Here is a 17515-nt window from a genome sequence, read left to right as displayed (position 1 = left end):
ATTTAAAAAAAGAAGGATTTTCTGAAGAGCATATTATGTTCTGGTAAGTTAGAATTGCCAGTTTTAAATCATGTAAAACCCTTTAATAATAATGTAAAAACACATTCAATACATGTAAGGGTGCACACTGACTAACTGGCTACTCATTGCTCTGTTGTGTGATCTCACCATACACCAGCAGCCTTGTGCGTCCCTCCCCAACGCCATCTGTGAGACTTTTGACCAAACAGATGAATTCCCGTTCATCTTGCAGCTGCACATCACTGATGGTTAACACCACAGAAGCTCCTGTGCTGTTCACGCTGATCCGGTCTGTGTACGGAGTGTCTTTGTCTACCCTCGTCATCATGCTGTCCTGGGAGGAGATCCTCTGCTTTTCTTTCAATTTGTCCACCTGCAGGTTGAGACATCCAGTGTTACATGCATGCACGCGCTGTACCGCTCCCTGTGCATGAGTGAGAAAGAAGCTTAACAGAACTGACGTAGAACCACTGTATGCTCGTGCCGCCAATGCCGTCATCCGATGTGAACGTGCAGGTGATCTGAGCCGTATCTCCCAGGTAAACCTCCACTTTGTCCTCCACGACCACCTCCACAGCGGCCCATGCTGTCAGACAGAAAGAGGACAAAGTGCAGCAGCCGTTTATTGACCAAGCTTAAAAACACGTTTTTTAAACTTTGACTGCTCTTTTTTTGCACATCATTCTCCACTAAAACTCATACAGACAGTTGCATTGAAAGTGTCACCGTAAACTGTCCATTATAACCCAAAGACAGTCGCGGTGCTCCCAACATCTTTTCTTCCTCACTTTGTTATTGTATACAGGAAAAGTTTTTTTTTTTTTAATTAATATGTTTTGTTTGGACCTTTTTTTTCCTTTGAAAACTCCTATCAACCCCTAAATTAAGCTCAAAGAGAGCACAACCCTTTTAAGTGAATTCTCAACTGGGAAACAAGTTTTTCATGGTTTCCTTATGTGCCATGTGAAGTTGGGAAACAGGAATCCCTCCAAAGATGAGCATGTTGTTGGCAACACTGAAACAGAAGGATCCCATATCTTCAAACTGAACTAATATAGTCTTAACATTCAAATCCATTTCAATATGGTATTAATTTTCTCTTTACTGTTTTGCTGTAAATTGTGTTTTCTCAGCGGCGCAACAAAAGAAGACATTCTGTCTGCTCGAAGCAAAAGATTAATGTTGGCTCACTGGTGGGATTTTCTCCTCATGTAACTGAGACGCTGCGCTTTTTCCTTTGAAGACAAAGGAAACATGTGCTCTTTAGTTGTTGTGTTGTGTAGGTAGTTGAGGTTTGATTGTGGCAAGTAAAAAAATAAATAAAAGATTTAGTGACATCTAGTGACAAAGTTGCAGATTACAACCAGGTCAATAATACCCTTCAGCTTGCTTTCCCCCTCAAAGTGTAAATGAGCTGTAAAATGGCTCATGCTAGAGTTGGCATTTGGTTTGGAGGATTCAGAATGGAATTTGCACTGACTTTTCTAATTTAATGAATAGCCAAATACTTTTTCATGTGATTCTGGATAAAAGTAAACATAATTATAAATATGTCACTGCACTTCTGACAATAGATGGACCACTAACAAGCCAACAATAACCCTTTGGAGAGTTTGAGGAAGCTGGGTTTCATCAAGTTTGATTTTATTATTTACACCTGGGGCCATGTTCGAAAAATCTGTACACACAAAGTCCACGTGCATGGCTTCCCCGGCACACAAACTGGTATTTATGAAGGAAGAATGTGCAGAAAGAGGACAGGCATTAAGCCTTCTGTAAACCATGTGTGCGCACTCTTTTATAGCTGTTTAACTTGATGCCGTGAAGTGGAAAAAGGGGAAAACACAGGATTTGATGGAGTCCTATCGACACATATTTTTCTAAATGTTTTCTTCTGATTTGGTTAATTGGTATTATTTATTATGTAATATCATTTAACTGGCATTATAAAGAAGACTAGCTCTGTGTAAAGGTCATGTGCCAGTATTTCTGACAACCATGCACTGCACATCTGTCTCTCCTGATCATCTCCATATGAGGCTGCAAGACCAAACCAGAGTTATTATGATTAACAAAAACCCAACCCAAAAGCCCTGAGCTGAAATAAAAATAAAAACTATCAAAAGATTCTCAGCTATTATAACTTTAGACCAAACTTCCCATTCATTAGTCACAGATGCAATTATGGGTTGCTGGTTCCCCTCTCATCCTAACGCCCTCTCTGTTTGAGCTAATGCACTTTCTGGTTTCTTCTGGCTAAAATAGCCAGAATCGTATGTTTGTTTTTACAGATTAATGGAGCTAATCGCTCCTCTTTGTTTTTTGTTTTTGTACACCCAGCTTTTTTCCTGTTCATTAGTTCTATTCATAATCTAAAAAAACTGAAACTAACAAATAAAAACATTTATTTTGTTCTGCTTCATTAATTAGTGTCATGATTTCACATACTATACAGTAAAATTGCTCTTTTTTCTTTGCTGTTGCTTTCCTTGTCATGTCGGAGAAGTTGCAGTTCCAAACAGAGTTTGTACATGCAAGTTACTAAAAAAAAGTGTCTCTGCATCATGTGTCATCTAAAAATGGGGGTGGAAATCAGTTGTTGCATGTCTGTAAAAAATAAATGATTATTCAGGTTTTTTTTTTAAATAGCTGTATGCCAGCACAGCTTTCTAAATCTGGTGAAAAGAAAGTGCATGCACATTTCTACCTTCATGCATTCTCCCAGATTTACTCATGAAACCACAAAGAGTTTGAAACATCTGAGTCTGGATGTTTCTTTCTTTAACACGCTATACATTAAATGTCAGCCAATAAAAAAAAGACAAAACAACAACTGTTGAGCCCAAAAACAGCTGTTTTTTGAGGCCAAACCATGTGTTTACTTTCAACGGTTCAATCATATTTTTTCTAGTATATCAGTCAATGTATAATAAAGAGTTTGGATTTGAACAAAACAAGTTAACACGATCCAGCACCAGCTGATATGCAGAACTTTGTCTAATCAAGATGTCTCTTGAACCTGAACACGGGTCATCGGTGCCAGGACCTGAGTGGCGCTCTGGAGAACTTCTGCATCCACAAACTCAAAAAAGACACAACGTCAAAAAGGCAGAGAAAGTTATGGCGGGTCAGATGAAGACAGAGATGCTATGACAGGAATGAGGAGCCCACCCATGTCCACATTAATGTGCCGCATTCCAACATGTCACCCTCTCCCAGGAAGAAAGACCCAATTTACAGGCAGTATAGAAGCGCCACTGTTCCTTCATGATCCGTCCGTGAGGAACTGGGTTTTTTTCCCCTTCCAGGGTCTCTCGCCATGACTCGTACTTGTAGCCTATTGAAGGGACCCTCAATTACATTTTGCCCAGCAGTGTTTTAGTAGATATACGAGATGCCAGGGAGAGATGTGGTCTGGAGGTCAGGAGTCTGCCAGGTTTGATGCAGCCTCTCTTCACTGTGCCTTCATTGTGAGCATCGTAGCTTTACAAAGGATGGTAGGAAAGAGGAACGAAATGTCTGATTCTATGTCGAGAGCCGCTCAGAGGAATGTGAATGGGGAGGATCCGGCATGGACCTGCTTCAAGTTTAGTTTGAAAATCAATTTATGGAAAGCTGGTTTACAAATAGTGAGTGAGGGTAAAATTACACCGCAGCATGAAATAATTCATCTTTGACACGGAAGGTAGCACAACCTAAAAGCTCTGACGATGTAATATCTGTAAGATGTTCAAACATTAATGTCAGTAGAAGCAAAAAGCTGGTAAAATAAATCAAAAGACCAAGAGACATATTAGGATGTAGCAGACTGCTCCTTTTATTGCTCAGCAGGAATAACAGCTACAGTTTGCTGTTTATGCAACAACTCTGTACTTTATGAGACCAATAGTGATGTTTAACACTGGCATCATTATAAATTAGGATTATAAAATGTCAGTGTGACGTGTACATCTTGTCCAGATGTCCTGTGTTTTAAGGATAACAAGTAACAATATGATTAAATAAAGTATGAAATTCCTTTATTTGATGGAATAGTAGGATTAGAGCATAACTTTGAGTTGTATAGCAAATATACTTTTTTTTTACTGGATTTGCTGGACTCTTTATTGGGTGTCTGATTCATATCCCTGATGAACATTGGTTAAACGTTAGCTAAAATGATGACTTTAACAACCAAGCAGGGATCACAGTTTTGCTTTGTGTTTTATTTGTGTGGGTTTTTTTTCCCCATTAAATGTTATTTTAGACACTGTAAAGCTAATCTATTTAAATTTAATTCAATTCACTGTGTAACTATAGCAACAACTCACAAGAAAAGCCATATCAAGGCACAATACACAAAAAAAACAACTTCAACACGGTTCACTTATATTTCAGCTGATTCAAATTCATCCCAATAAATCTGGATTCAAAATTCTATATTGCCAATTTCTGAGCAAGCATGTGGTGACAGGAGAGAGGAAAACCCCTGAGCACTTGTAGATCTGAGATGACAAGGAAGCGAGGGTTTGTGGAAGAAAATTGATACATCAATTCTTATTTGGTGGACTTTTATGTTTCAGTGTGTATAAAAGGGTCTATTATCTGCTTCATTAAGGGAGATATACAATTATTTTTTAAGCTGCATTTTATTTGTTTAAATACATCAGTAGTAATCTGGAGATCTTTCATTTTAGAAAGTGAAAGGGCTGCTTCCCCTGCTTCCTCTCTCTAGTCCCCTGTGATGGCATTTTTGTGATTTCATCTCATCATCGAGTGTATGGACAACACACATCTCGTTTGATTTTCCTCCCAGACTAATCCTCTGAGATCCACTGCAGCAAAAAGCAAACACGCCTCCCTTTCTCGTCCTCTTCTCTCTTCTCTGAAACTCCCTCCTTGAATCCCTCCCTGCTTACACCACCCCCACCTGCCAGTCGCTCAGCTCCGTGTTGCTGTTTACGTCTGGCTAATGGAGCTGGACGGATGCTTTACTGTTAAAGAAATCCAATTAGTTTCTACAACATAGACATTTCCTGACCATTAGCAAAGGAAGGGCCATGCTGACTCACTTGCAGTGGGCCATGCCCCCACCTGGGAACTCACATTACCTGCAGAAATAATCCAGTTTCTGCACCAGACTGAATGTTTCACAAAATCCTCCCTCATCCAGTTCCATCATGTATCACAAGTAGGAATGGGCGATATTTTACCGTTCACGATATACCGTCAAAAAAATTCCCCACGGTAAGAATTTTTCATCTCGTGGTAAAAACGAAAAATTCTTTTTTTGTGTAAAGATGATTTATGGTTCTGCGTTAAATCAACGCACAACGTACGTGAAGGAAGGAAGGAAGGAAGGAAGGAAGGAAGGAAGGAAGGAAGGAAGGAAGGAAGGAAGGAAGGAAGGAAGGAAGGAAGGAAGGAAGGAAGGAAGGAAGGAAGGAAAGAAATGAGCCTGAAAGAAAGAAAGAAAGAAAGAAAGAAAGAAAGAAAGAAAAGAAAGAAAGAAAGAAAGAAAGAAAGAAAGAAAGAAAGAAAGAAAGAAAGAAAGAAAGAAAGAAAGAAAGAAGAGATACATTTATAGTTACAAAGGTGGAGTTGAATTGGTATTTTTATTTATTTATTTTTATCGTCATTTTCATCATTATTGGGATAAATGCCAGAAATTATCGTGATACATTTTTTAGTCTATACCGCCCATCCCTAATCACCAGTAATTTTGCCACTGTTCACTGCTACGATGCATCCATCAGAGAAGCAGGCACTGCAGGATTTAAGATCCATTTCTGATGATGATGAGAGAGCATGTACTGTAGTCAACAGACATTGGATGATAGTCTTAAATCAGTATGATGGAAGAAAAGCTGAGCGTGATTCCCTCTGACAGCGGCCTGCCGGGGTAGCTGTCCCTCTCCAGTTTCAAGCGCTCCCCTCTGTAAACAGTATCAGTTTCCCTGAGGAGTGGATGTTTGACCCAAAGACAACAGTCTCACATGCTGAGTGTGGTGATGTTCAAGGCAGGAGTTAAACTGCTGGCAGTGTTATTCATCCATCTGCTATTTTTGTCAGTTGATCAATAGGTTAAAAAAATAAATCAGGCAACAGCAACTGGTGAGCACCGACTGGTCCAAGTTCTGTCTTCACCAGGTCACCCAGACCTCCATAGAGTCTTGGTTGCAGTTTCACAAAGTCAAGCTTAGATCCACATAATGAAGGATGCCAATGATACTCTTCCATCTCCAGCCTTCGTTCAGTGTATATCAGGGTATAGCGCCTCCTACAGATGTAAGGAAAGCCCAAACCAAACTACATCAGTGCATGTGCTGGCTGCTGCGTGACGCTGGTTCAGGGAGGTTTGTTTGTCAACACTGAAACCAGTTGTTGAGCTTTCTCTGTTCAGAGTTCATCAACGTAGCCTGTTTTAAGCTCCAATTTGTATTTATTAAATGACACACTGGATCTTCAGTTAGACCGGAAAAAAAAGCAGGATATTAATTATGATCACATACTTCACTAAGAAATGCATACTTTTACTTTGGAAAGATGATTCCCCTCCAACTTTCAAGTTTTTTTTTGATCAAATTTCAGTTTTTTTTACCATTGGAAAAAGTAACTTTAGAAAAATACAACCGTGCTCATATTTTTCAAGAATTTTGGTTCCCGTTACTCTCAAAACTGGATAATTTTTCCAAAGGGGACCAATGAGTATCTTTATTTTTTTTCAAACTTGTGCCTTATAGGTATGTATGTTTGTATGTATATATGGATATATATATATATAGTTTGATATCGCTGTTGCTGCCATTATATATTTTTTTATTTTAATTTTTTTTATATTTATTTAATTTTGTTCTCCCTTAATGTATGTTTTTTTTTTTTCCTAGGGGTAATTATGGGGAGGGTAGGAATGTGGGTATAATATAAATCATGCATGTGAAAATGTGAATTGTGAAAATTATTGTGAAATAAAAAGAATAAAAGTAGCCTGTTTGGTGAAAATGAATAGGACATTTCACCAGACAGTAGCTACACTGGCACTGTTCAGAACATTTCTAGACATCAAAACCTGTTATATTTTCTAGCCTATTAACATCTTATGAAAGACCAATTCAAGGTAAAAAACTAAATAAATAACAAGAACAAAAAAACAACCTCTTCAGGATTTGAACACAACCTCCAAACAAATAGGTCCGTGTTTATTTCCTCCTAAATGTCAGTTCCGTGTCTGGAAAACAAGTGACGTCATGTTCTGTTCACTATGGGAGTTTTTACCTGCCATTGTTTATGTAATAATTGCTCGGGGGTCATGTTCTGGGTCTCTGGAAAGCGTTTAGAGACAACTTTTGTTTTGAATTGAACGTTAAAAAGTTTCTGTGTCAGGTTTGAAAGAAAGGAGGTGCACACATGTCGTGATATTCACACATCTGATATTTAAGGGCTAATGAGAAAATACAGCCAAGAATGTACAATGTCTCTGAAATGTGTTAATAGTTAGTAGTAGTAGTTTACAAAGACTGAATTCAGTTTATAAAAACACTCTGCTGCTTGGGAAAGAATAAAAACCAATGCAAGAATAGATCTGTTCATATTCTCAAAGGTGTTAGTAGTGAAGCTCACTGACTCAAGCACACAAACACACACAAGTGTCTCGGTGCAGATAATCAATCTTGCTCTTAAAACGTTCATTTCTCTTAGGTGTTTCCAGGCCGCTCCAGTCGAGGCTGCAGGCGGTCCTGCTATAAACCAACGCTCTCAGCTGTCCTACAAAAACACAGCTCAAACAAAAACAGGGACAAGTGGATTCAAAGGCTTCACTGAAATAGTTGCACTCAGAGATAAGACAAAATAAGACTTGTAGCACGACCCTCACCAAGCCAGAAGTAAACAGGATAAGATAAGATAATCTGAAGAGGAAGTCATATCAAACACAGTCCATGTCCAGACAGACAGCTTTGGTTTCACTCTTGACAAAACAATCAGTTTTGTCTGTGGACCGCAATGATAACAAATATTCCTGCCAGACTCGGAGGGTCTCTGGAAGCGAAACATCTCTTTATTTCCATCTCTGACAATGAGGGCACATACCGAGGGCCAAAACCGTTGAAACTAGGGGTGGGCAAAAATATCGATATGGCAATATATCGCGATACTTTTCCAGCCGATTCAATATCGATATTCAAAATTTGAATATCGATTTTTTTTTTTTTTTTTTTTTTAATTTTTCAATTTTTTTCAATTTTTTTCAATTTTTTTCAATTTTTTTTTTTTATCCACGATTTTTTTTCCCATTATATCACCCAGTGCTCCTACCTAAGTGACAGTCCTGGGCATTGCCACTCTCTACCAACCCTGGGAGGGCCCTGCACTGAGCTCAGGTTTTATTTCACGTTTTATTTCATTTTATAATTTATTTTTTATATAACAAAATTGCATGTCCTTAAAAAATGAAAAATAATGGACAGAGGTTTATTTATTTATGGATTTATATCTATACTGACTGATCACTGTGCCTGTCCTTGGTTTTAGTACCCATCTTTCTTGTGTTTATTATCATTTGCCACATAATTAAAGCAACCTCATACTAAATTTAATGTTAATTTCATATGATGTAAATAATATTAAAAACATATACAAATATGTTGTAACTTTAGCTTGTATAGTTATAATAAAACATTGTTTTGACTCAGTTTGTCCCATGAATTGTCACTGAACGTGAACGTGCAACTCAGATTTTAAGATCCATCACTATCATCTGATGTACATATATACAACTTGGATTTTAAGATGTGTAATGCATTTTTACATTTTTCGGTGAACTATGTAGAATATAATAATCGGGATATCGCATAATCGGGATATCGCGATGTGTATCGTATCGTGGCTCAAGTATCGTGATGCGTATCGTATCGTGAGGTCCTTCCCAATACCCACCCCTAGTTGAAACTGTTACCAGGTCATCAGCATGTAATCTTGAATCAGAGTACGTTTGAGGCTCTGAGTTAAAACCACAGCAGGTCCCCCTGTCAGGGACACGGGTGACACGTAAGTGCTCCAAGGATGGACTCTAGTCTGACTTTCTCCCCAGGATGGTTTCAATAGCAGCCAGCAGTCAATCTGCCCCGCTCTCCCCAACGTCTGCTCTGGCGTCAAGCCCAGACCACAGATGGACATCAGTGAGGAAGAGGAGAGGAGAGGACGCCCACCTTCCGCACATTAACTGGCATTCAGACCAGATAACTGTCCCAGGCTCTGATTGAGTTAAAATGTCGAAAAAATGCAGAATGTGTTCCCAGTTCCAACAAGTACTCCTAAAACTGACTCTTTTGTTGTACTTTCTGTATTTATCATGGATACAAATGAGAAACATATAAGCAACGGCAAGAAGTTTGATTTCAAGAAGTGCTAGAAAAAAAGTCATGTCAGAATTTCACATAAAGAAAAATCAATTTAACTAAGCGCGGTTCTCGTATTTCCTTTCTGCTTGTATGTGCATTTGTGTCAGTGGAGATATAAATGATCAGACAAGCATTATTACTGGACGACGGAGAGAAAGCATCACAAAGACTATAAAAGTTAGTGTGTGAATGTGAAGGCATGTAAAAGGACATTTATGACAGGAATATGAACCACAGCACATCAGCCACCAAATAAACAGAGCTGGGTGGAAACTCAGCAGATACTCAGGATTCATGCAAGTAGTTCAGTATCAGGTCTGTGTGCAACGGTACGGACAGCGTTTTACTGATGGCCAGGGTGTAATGCTGCTTGTTTGTCTCTTTTATCTTTGTTTGACTGTTCAATACCAGAATCAGAGAAGAAAATGCTAAAAACAAGGGCCACTGCAAGTATTTACAGCTAATCAACATCCGAAACCACCTCATTTTTATAAACAGAATCCAATTGTCCTTCATGCCTCTAAAAGCCAGCAGAGGAGGTTATGAAATTTGGAAGTTCCTGTTTGGAGTCAGTTGTTAGACTGAGCCAGCTTTCTAGCATTGGCACGATGTCAGCAATTGGTGGAAATCAGTACTCAGTATCAGCTGATACTGAATCTGAATTGGTACCGGAGGGAAAAAAACAAGAAACCTCATTTTTCATTTTTTCATCCGTCAGTGATCTGATGTTCCCAGTCCTTGTGGATCTTTAGACTGCACCCACGACATCAGTCCCTGAAACTAAAAGTACACCATGCTTTAGGTTTTCTGCTGCCATAGTTTATGTCCACTGCCCTTTGTGTGCAGGTTTGGACAGAAAAGACATGCCACTGCCTTCTCATCAATTGTGCCCTAATTTCATCAGTTGGTGAGTTTACATCTTGGGATTATGCACCATTCCACTTAGCCCAGCCAAAAACATTGTACTCTTCAGATTTCAGGTCAACCTGGTCACTAGTTAAAGTTAAAGTAAGGCACTGAGATTTGTGAGAAAAATTCGGATCAAATCACCTGCCACAGATATAGAAACAGAATCTGGTATGTTTCACGTCGTCCATCTGGAAACTCCGTCTCAAAAAAAAATCCACACAGAGTGGCTGAGGTATGTGTAACTGACCTGAACTGGAGATGCATTAATACACGGCAGGACATGCAGCACATGACGACGCTCCTACTCCGCTCTGTTTCATTCACTGCTTTCTGAACACACAGTTTAGTGAATGAACAGCAGACTTTCTGCAGACTGGAGAAAGCAGACATCAGGAGCTCGCAGTGCGATTATCTCAGAGGGAGCGTGCAGTTTTGTTTGCATTAGAACGTCCTAATATAATCAGTTTTTTCCTACGACGAGGTTGGATTTTAAGGTACTGTGTTAATATTTACATAGCGAGGATTCCAATGCTCTGATTGTAATTCAGATTACATTTGCTTCTGGTGAATACAAAGAAAAGTCTGAGGCTCAAATGAACGTGAAAGGATGATGATGACGGTTCTTTACCGAAGGAGAAATATCAACACAACAGAGCGGCCCTCTGTGCGTGCATATGTGTTGGGTCATGAACTGAGCTTTAATTGCCGTCACCCACTAGTTATCCAGTCAGGTGACTGCACAGCTGAGACAGTACAGGAGCACAGCGGCTGCAAAAGCCAGACAGCACATGGGATCACGATTATAAAAATAATGAGGGTAACATTATATTCGATTATAATCAAAATCTAAATGTACATCTTGCTTCCTTTCCTGCTGAAATGCATGTCCAAGTGTAATTTGCTTTACTGAGAAGGAAAAATTTCCCCTTAAAGTGACAGCTCGGAGACATGTTTCCAGCCTTGTCACATCTAAGAATAACAACGGCCTATCTGGCCTGTTTGCTTACATGATAGAGCAGCATTACAGTACACTGACCCGCCTGCCACCAGAAATAGCAGCCTCACTTCAGGACCTGGGGGGGGGGGGGGGGGGGGGGGGGGGGGGCATGGGAACGTAGCGCTCAGCCAGGCTGCTCTTTGTACGGATGCAAATAGGTCTGAGATGAGTGAAAAGACTGGAAAAGTCAAGATGAGAAAACAGATTTTTCAAAAGTTAAAATACAAAAAGAAGAAGCGAGTTGCCAGGGGCGTGTAGTTGTTTGGTTCTCTGGCAGCGGCCGCGGTGGACATTTATCACACAACAATCACCGACACAAACAAAAGAAACTAAACCAAGTGGAACTCTTAGTGTGAGCCAGTGGCGTAGCCACGGGTGTGCCAGGGTGTGCCAGTGCCACCCAAAGAGACAGCTGGCACACCCAAAAATTTGATGCATTTTTTTTTTTTTTTTTTTTTGGTATAGTCTTCTAAGTATTCTAAATCTAGGCTAATCTAGGCTATCAGTATGTAATCATGATGTTCAAAATAATTCAAAATAAAAAATCTTATTTTTGCATGTAAAACCCCCGTCAGGCGATGTGTCGCGGCAGCTGGACTGTTAAACCTAAATTATGGTTCCGCGTTAAATCGACGGCGTAGGGTACGCGGCGACGCACAACGTACGGTGTGCGTCGCCGCGTACCCTACGCCGTAGGCTCTGCGTCGGTGTAACGCGGAACCATAAATCAGCCTTCAGACAACTCATCAAACGGAAGGTGGATGGCAGACATGAGTTCCCGTCCATTATTGAAGTCTTAAACTCCTGCGACAAAGATGTTTTATCCAAGATTAACTGTTTGCATCGTATTCTGATAGCATTGCCTGTTACAAGTTGCTCCGTGGAGCCTTTTTTTAGTCAACAGGACCAGAGCCGTCAGAGCGACGACGCTCACAGAGAGACTGAGGAGCCTCTCGTTGCACATGTTTGAAAAAGATTTGGAATGTGCATTTTCTGTATTTAACAGCGTTTGTGTGTATTTGTGTGATTAAACATAAAAGGCAGCACGTCATTATAGGCGCCCCTCTGCTCCTTCACCCGCCCCCCCTCTCTCCTCCCCGACACACACACTAGTATGAGCTGCAGCTCCGATGCGCGCCCCCGCGAGCACGCGCTGGAGCGCGAGTGTTTTGATTGACGGTAACTTTATGGAGAGGTAGAAAAAAAGAAGAGAGGAAGAGAGAGAAAGAATCAGGACAGGCAGGGGAAGCCAACAGGTTGGTCTGATATTAGGTGGAAGTGTAGGAAGAGCCACTTGGTAGGCTACTAAGTGATTAATATCTAAATATGATTTACGGTATATGGAAAGATTGCATAAGCAAGATTTGCAATTTATTCAAACCTATTAAAAATGCTTGTTGCACAAAAACCTAGATGCCCAGTATGGTTTGAATTTCTGCTGACCAACCTGTCCTTTTGGGAAAATTATATTTTATTTAATTATTTTATAATAAAACCATCAGGCCAACCTTAAGCCAAATAGTTGTGTTCTGCCTCTGGTTAAATAGCTTTGTTGATCATGCGTAATGTGGATACGTTATGGCTCTGAGTGCATGAGTGTTATATTTCACTATGTTTGCTTCATTGGGTAGCTATGTGTGTGTGTGGTTATGTTTTTGTGATGTTTTTTTTAGGACATGTATAAAGTGTGGTTATTATATTACTTATTATTATATTATATATATTATTATACTTATTATATATTGAGAGCACACACAACATGTGGATATGTTTTGGACTGTTAATAATGTTGGATATACATGCTTTTGAATGTTTGTGGAGGTGTAACGTCTAGTTTTGTTGAAAAAAAATTTGGCACACCCAGTCTTTGCTGGTGCACACCCAAAGTCTCTTTTCTGGCTACGCCACTGGTGTGAGCAGAGGTAGAGGGAAGTTTGAGGTGCCCAAACTTTGTCTTTCATTTGTCTTTGAATGAATGAATGAATTAATTGTTTATTTCGGTTACATTACATTATTTGCAATTCAAACTGTGTGTGTGTAAATGACAAAACACTTTCATACAAGTTTACACTCATCAGTTTCACACAAAAAATAATAATAAACTCTGTAACCGAAAAAGGAATAGGCTGAAGTCAAAGCTTATATTTGCCTACCCTATACTTTCCAACAGAAAACCCAGATTATCTGCAATATGAAAAGAAACAAAAAGAGAAATTTCCCTTTAAATTGTTCTGCTTAACCAAATTATACTCCAATCATTTAGCATTGTAATCCTTAATTATTTTACTTTTCAATATTTTTTAAAAATTCAACAGAGATTTACACAGTTTCACTTCATCACTAAGTTGATTCCATAATTTGACTCCCAAAAATGAAACACATCTATATTTAACATTAGTCCTCACACGACATCTTTCAAAGACCCACAGCCTTCTTAAATTATAATTTGTTTCTCTTAATTTAAAGAAATGCTGAAAACAAGCAGGAAGGCTATTATTCTATTATGTATGTTATTATAATCTTTAATTTAATTACAAGATAATTACAAGATGTTTCATGACTCAGGATCACAGTTTTGGATTTTCTTGTATGTTGAGACACAAAGTGGACGCTGCAGAGACTTTGGTCCCTTTAGGATCCCCTGCACTCCAGTCCGCCCTTTTACTTGCCAACATGTTTTTCTGCTCTTTGGAAAGCTCTGTGATACCCTTGGACTTTTGAGCAATTTCCATCCATCTTTTTTGGTGTTTGGTAAAGTTAACAGCACAACCTGATAAGTTGAAATGAGTGGGTCGAGTGCTGTTTTAAGCCTCATAGTCACATAGGCACCTCTGTGATGACGGACAACCGTCTCTGAGAATACTGCTGGTGAAGAAAATGTAATCAATCAAATTGGCCATCAATAATCTCAATGTATCAAACATTACATTGTACTGTATATACACATTTGCTGAATCAAAGTTAAGTCACTCTAAATCAATATCCGTGGAAGCGTTTGTTTAATAATATAGATATAAGTCAACTAGAAAAAAAGGTTATTTCTTTGGGAATTACTTTAAAAATAATATTTTCTTTTCCTAATAATGAAATATACAGTATGTTACTGCAAAACTAACTAACTGTCTTCTATGCGAATAAAGTGATGTGTATTAATAGTGACACTGATATCTGACAGACAAATCATGAGCAGATATAATGCAGAAGAGAAAAAACAAAATTCCCTCTTTCCACTGGAATTGCAGATAATGTGGGAAAATATTGGCTGGGTATGACCAAGCAAATGTGAATTAGTCTGGAATCAGTTTATTTTTAGTTTCCGAGGGCTGTTATGTACCATTATGCAGTGCTGGGCTTCGTGTCTTAGTGGTGCAATGTTTTTCAGACTATAGGAATCATTTACGCAGAAAAATAAAACACAGCAAACAGCCTTTTCTGATTTGGGCTTTCAAGACCAAAATTTGCACCGCTGCACAGACATGACCATATATCTTCATGTAAAATATATATACTGCGTAATAAATTGAGGTGACCATCTTCTCCTCACCTTTTGATGTTTCTTAAACGATAGTTATCCTTTTTCATCCATCACATCAGTTCAGACCTGTGATATCTGAGCAGTTGTGCTTTATTACATATATCATTTCTTCCTGTTTGATGGTCGTTTGACATGAATATGCCACCATTTAGACTTGCAATGCAAATGTAATAAATCCACTGCGGTACCCCCCACAGATTCACGGCCAGAGAGGCCGCCTTCCTTAGGTCATCTCAGCTCAGCTGAAGAATTGCAGTTTTAAGAACGTTTTTGAAACTTTTGAAAGCATAGACACAGAATGCCTTGTCACATTAGTCCAGTGATGCACCCTGAGGCATTTTAACACAAAAGCGCATGCATGCATGTCGTACGCAAGACTAGGAGATGAAAAGCCCCTCACTGAATGACCCAAAGAGAGCTGAGGTTTTAGTTCCATGAATAAGTTATTCAAATCAAAGAATGGTTCTTCTCCACCAGAGATGAATAGATACACACAACATGTGGGTATTATTTTACAATACTAATTTGACCAGCTATTTTTTTAAATTCAACTAACAATCCAACTAGCTCAACAGAGTTTCTTGTTCATTGATTGTTTCCTGACACAGGAACCTATTCACAAAAAAAAAAAAGAAATGATATGAAACACTGAAGTAACTAATCCAGATGATATACAGTATGAGCAGTGGATGGGCAAATGCAGAGGCCTAAAACTGGAACCAACTGTTTAAAAAAGTCTTTAACTAAGCATTTCTTAAAATCAGCATCGGAAAAGCTAAATAAAACCCAGAGGTATGGAGCTGTAATGAAGCCTGGGGTTTATTGAGCCATTATTTATTCAATATTTGCTCGGGGTCATGTTCTGGGTCTCTGGCAAGCACCTAGAGACAACTTTTATTGTAATAGACCCAATATAGATAAAATTATATTGAATTAATACTTGATTTTGACTTATATACTGCCAGCCAGCTGGCCATGACATCACTTCATTGTTCTCTGCGTGTAAAAAGTACAGAAATACGTATTACCCACCGGGTAGATTTCCAACCCAGAACTCTCAAGGAGCCTTAAAAATGTTTACTGCAAATCCACCGTTTGACTTTCAATTCATGGTGATGCCTGTTTGCAAAGTTTCCAGAAGCCTCATATATATCAGGCTCTTTGACTTCCAATGTTTTTTTTATTATTTCCTCATAAATATGCATGCTAGAAGCTAAACCAGAAAGCTCACTAAAATGCAAGTAACGATGTTTTACTTCTAAACAAAGACTCTCATGACCTCATTTAGGTCAAATCCAGGGGAGACCATTTAAAAGAAATAAAAAAAACTTGCCTTGTCTCTGGGACTTTGGGCGAAGTGGGTGGTTTCATTTCCACTCTGGTGGCCACACACACTGATGCAGTGAAGACAGGACATCAACACCACACAGAAATAGCATCTAGAAACTGGACTCCACGAGATCTGCAGGAGTTTCAGTGAGTGAGAAGACCTCTCCCAAAACGCCCAAAAGACTCAGCTGATTGGTCAAAAGAATTGTGGCATGCAGGCGACTGCACGCCTTAGATTTGAGTCGTGCCAAGGAACACAGCATGCAAAGTTGTGTCTGAGGGAGGAAGAATAACTCACTTTGGACTTTGTCACCACTCACTGCATAAATTAGATGGATGCAATCACGGTGTCATCAGAAGCCTTTAGCCACTTTGTATGATCTTTGCAACTAAAAGGGGACCTCAAAAATATATTTTTTTATATCATTGGAAATTTCAAAATGACCAACTTTACTTTTCTAAACTGATATTTTTTGCAGAGAGGGTTTACAGGAGGAGACGAGTGCATAACTCTACAACTTCCAAATAAGGTATCAATCATTTCAGCCTCCAGGATTTCCCTTTTGTTTCTTGCATAACCTTAAAAACAAATCTCTTGGCTGACCTGACTGAAATTGATAGTACAGATCATCAGTAGATGTAGCCATCATCAGTTTAAGTGTTACACACAGACTTTCTCGGTGTGGAGTCTGGGCCAGGTTCAGGTAATGTGTCTGTGTACAGAGACAAAGCGATGGACAGTGGCAGCTGTTGAAACCAAACTGCACATTCCCACGATGCCTTGGAGAAAAAACGAGGTCAACTTGTCGCACTGACTTGTTGGACACTTTCTCTAACACACACACGGAAATCCCCTGGGCTCCGGAGTCAAATACTGGCAGCATCCACTTAACATACCACGTTAAACAATTTCCATGAGGCAGAGGAGATGAGGAACATAAACACAGAAGACAGGATCAGAGTGGACCACACAAAAGGGGAGATCAGGAGGGAGTCACGTCGCTCTCTGATTTCTCCTGATGATCTGATGATGCATTCCATTTCAGGACACCACCTGTTGTAGAGATCAGCCGTGGCTAGACCCGGCTTGGGTTCTCGGCCCGCCACGCTCCATCTTTCACTGTGACTCCGCTGACTCACATCCGCTGCAAAGGTACAGTAATAAAGCTTCAGATGATTCTTTTATTAGGTCACTTCTCACGCATTTAAGGTTAAAGAAGCAGGCTGAAATTAAGGCAGTAAATTGAGGCTGTAAATGAGAGCAATCCTCTACCTGCCCTAAACAACTGGCACCAAGGTACCAGGGAGGGCTGAAATGAATGCTCTTTAGGCCTTGTATAGTAGTGA

The 17515-nt window shown here is 39.4% G+C and overlaps 1 protein-coding gene across 3 annotated transcripts in view; it reads right to left on the bottom strand.

Moving 5' to 3' along the window:
• The window catches only part of mcamb (melanoma cell adhesion molecule b), a 44068-nt gene that overhangs the window by 9795 nt on the left and 16758 nt on the right, over nucleotides 1–17515 (bottom strand). For all 3 annotated transcript variants that reach the window (XM_061719337.1, XM_061719338.1, XM_061719340.1), the window contains exons 2-3: nucleotides 483–607; nucleotides 169–394 (exon numbers count right to left, since the gene is read on the bottom strand). In XM_061719337.1, the coding sequence (XP_061575321.1) occupies nucleotides 169–394; nucleotides 483–607 (351 nt within the window). The remainder of the gene's footprint in view (nucleotides 1–168; nucleotides 395–482; nucleotides 608–17515) is intronic.

The sequence above is a fragment of the Cololabis saira genome, chromosome 4, assembly GCF_033807715.1.
Source record: "Cololabis saira isolate AMF1-May2022 chromosome 4, fColSai1.1, whole genome shotgun sequence".
In the NCBI taxonomy this organism is placed as follows: domain Eukaryota; kingdom Metazoa; phylum Chordata; class Actinopteri; order Beloniformes; family Belonidae; genus Cololabis; species Cololabis saira.
Note: the sequence above shows the minus strand (reverse complement) of the source record. Positions and strands in the feature narration are given on the sequence as shown.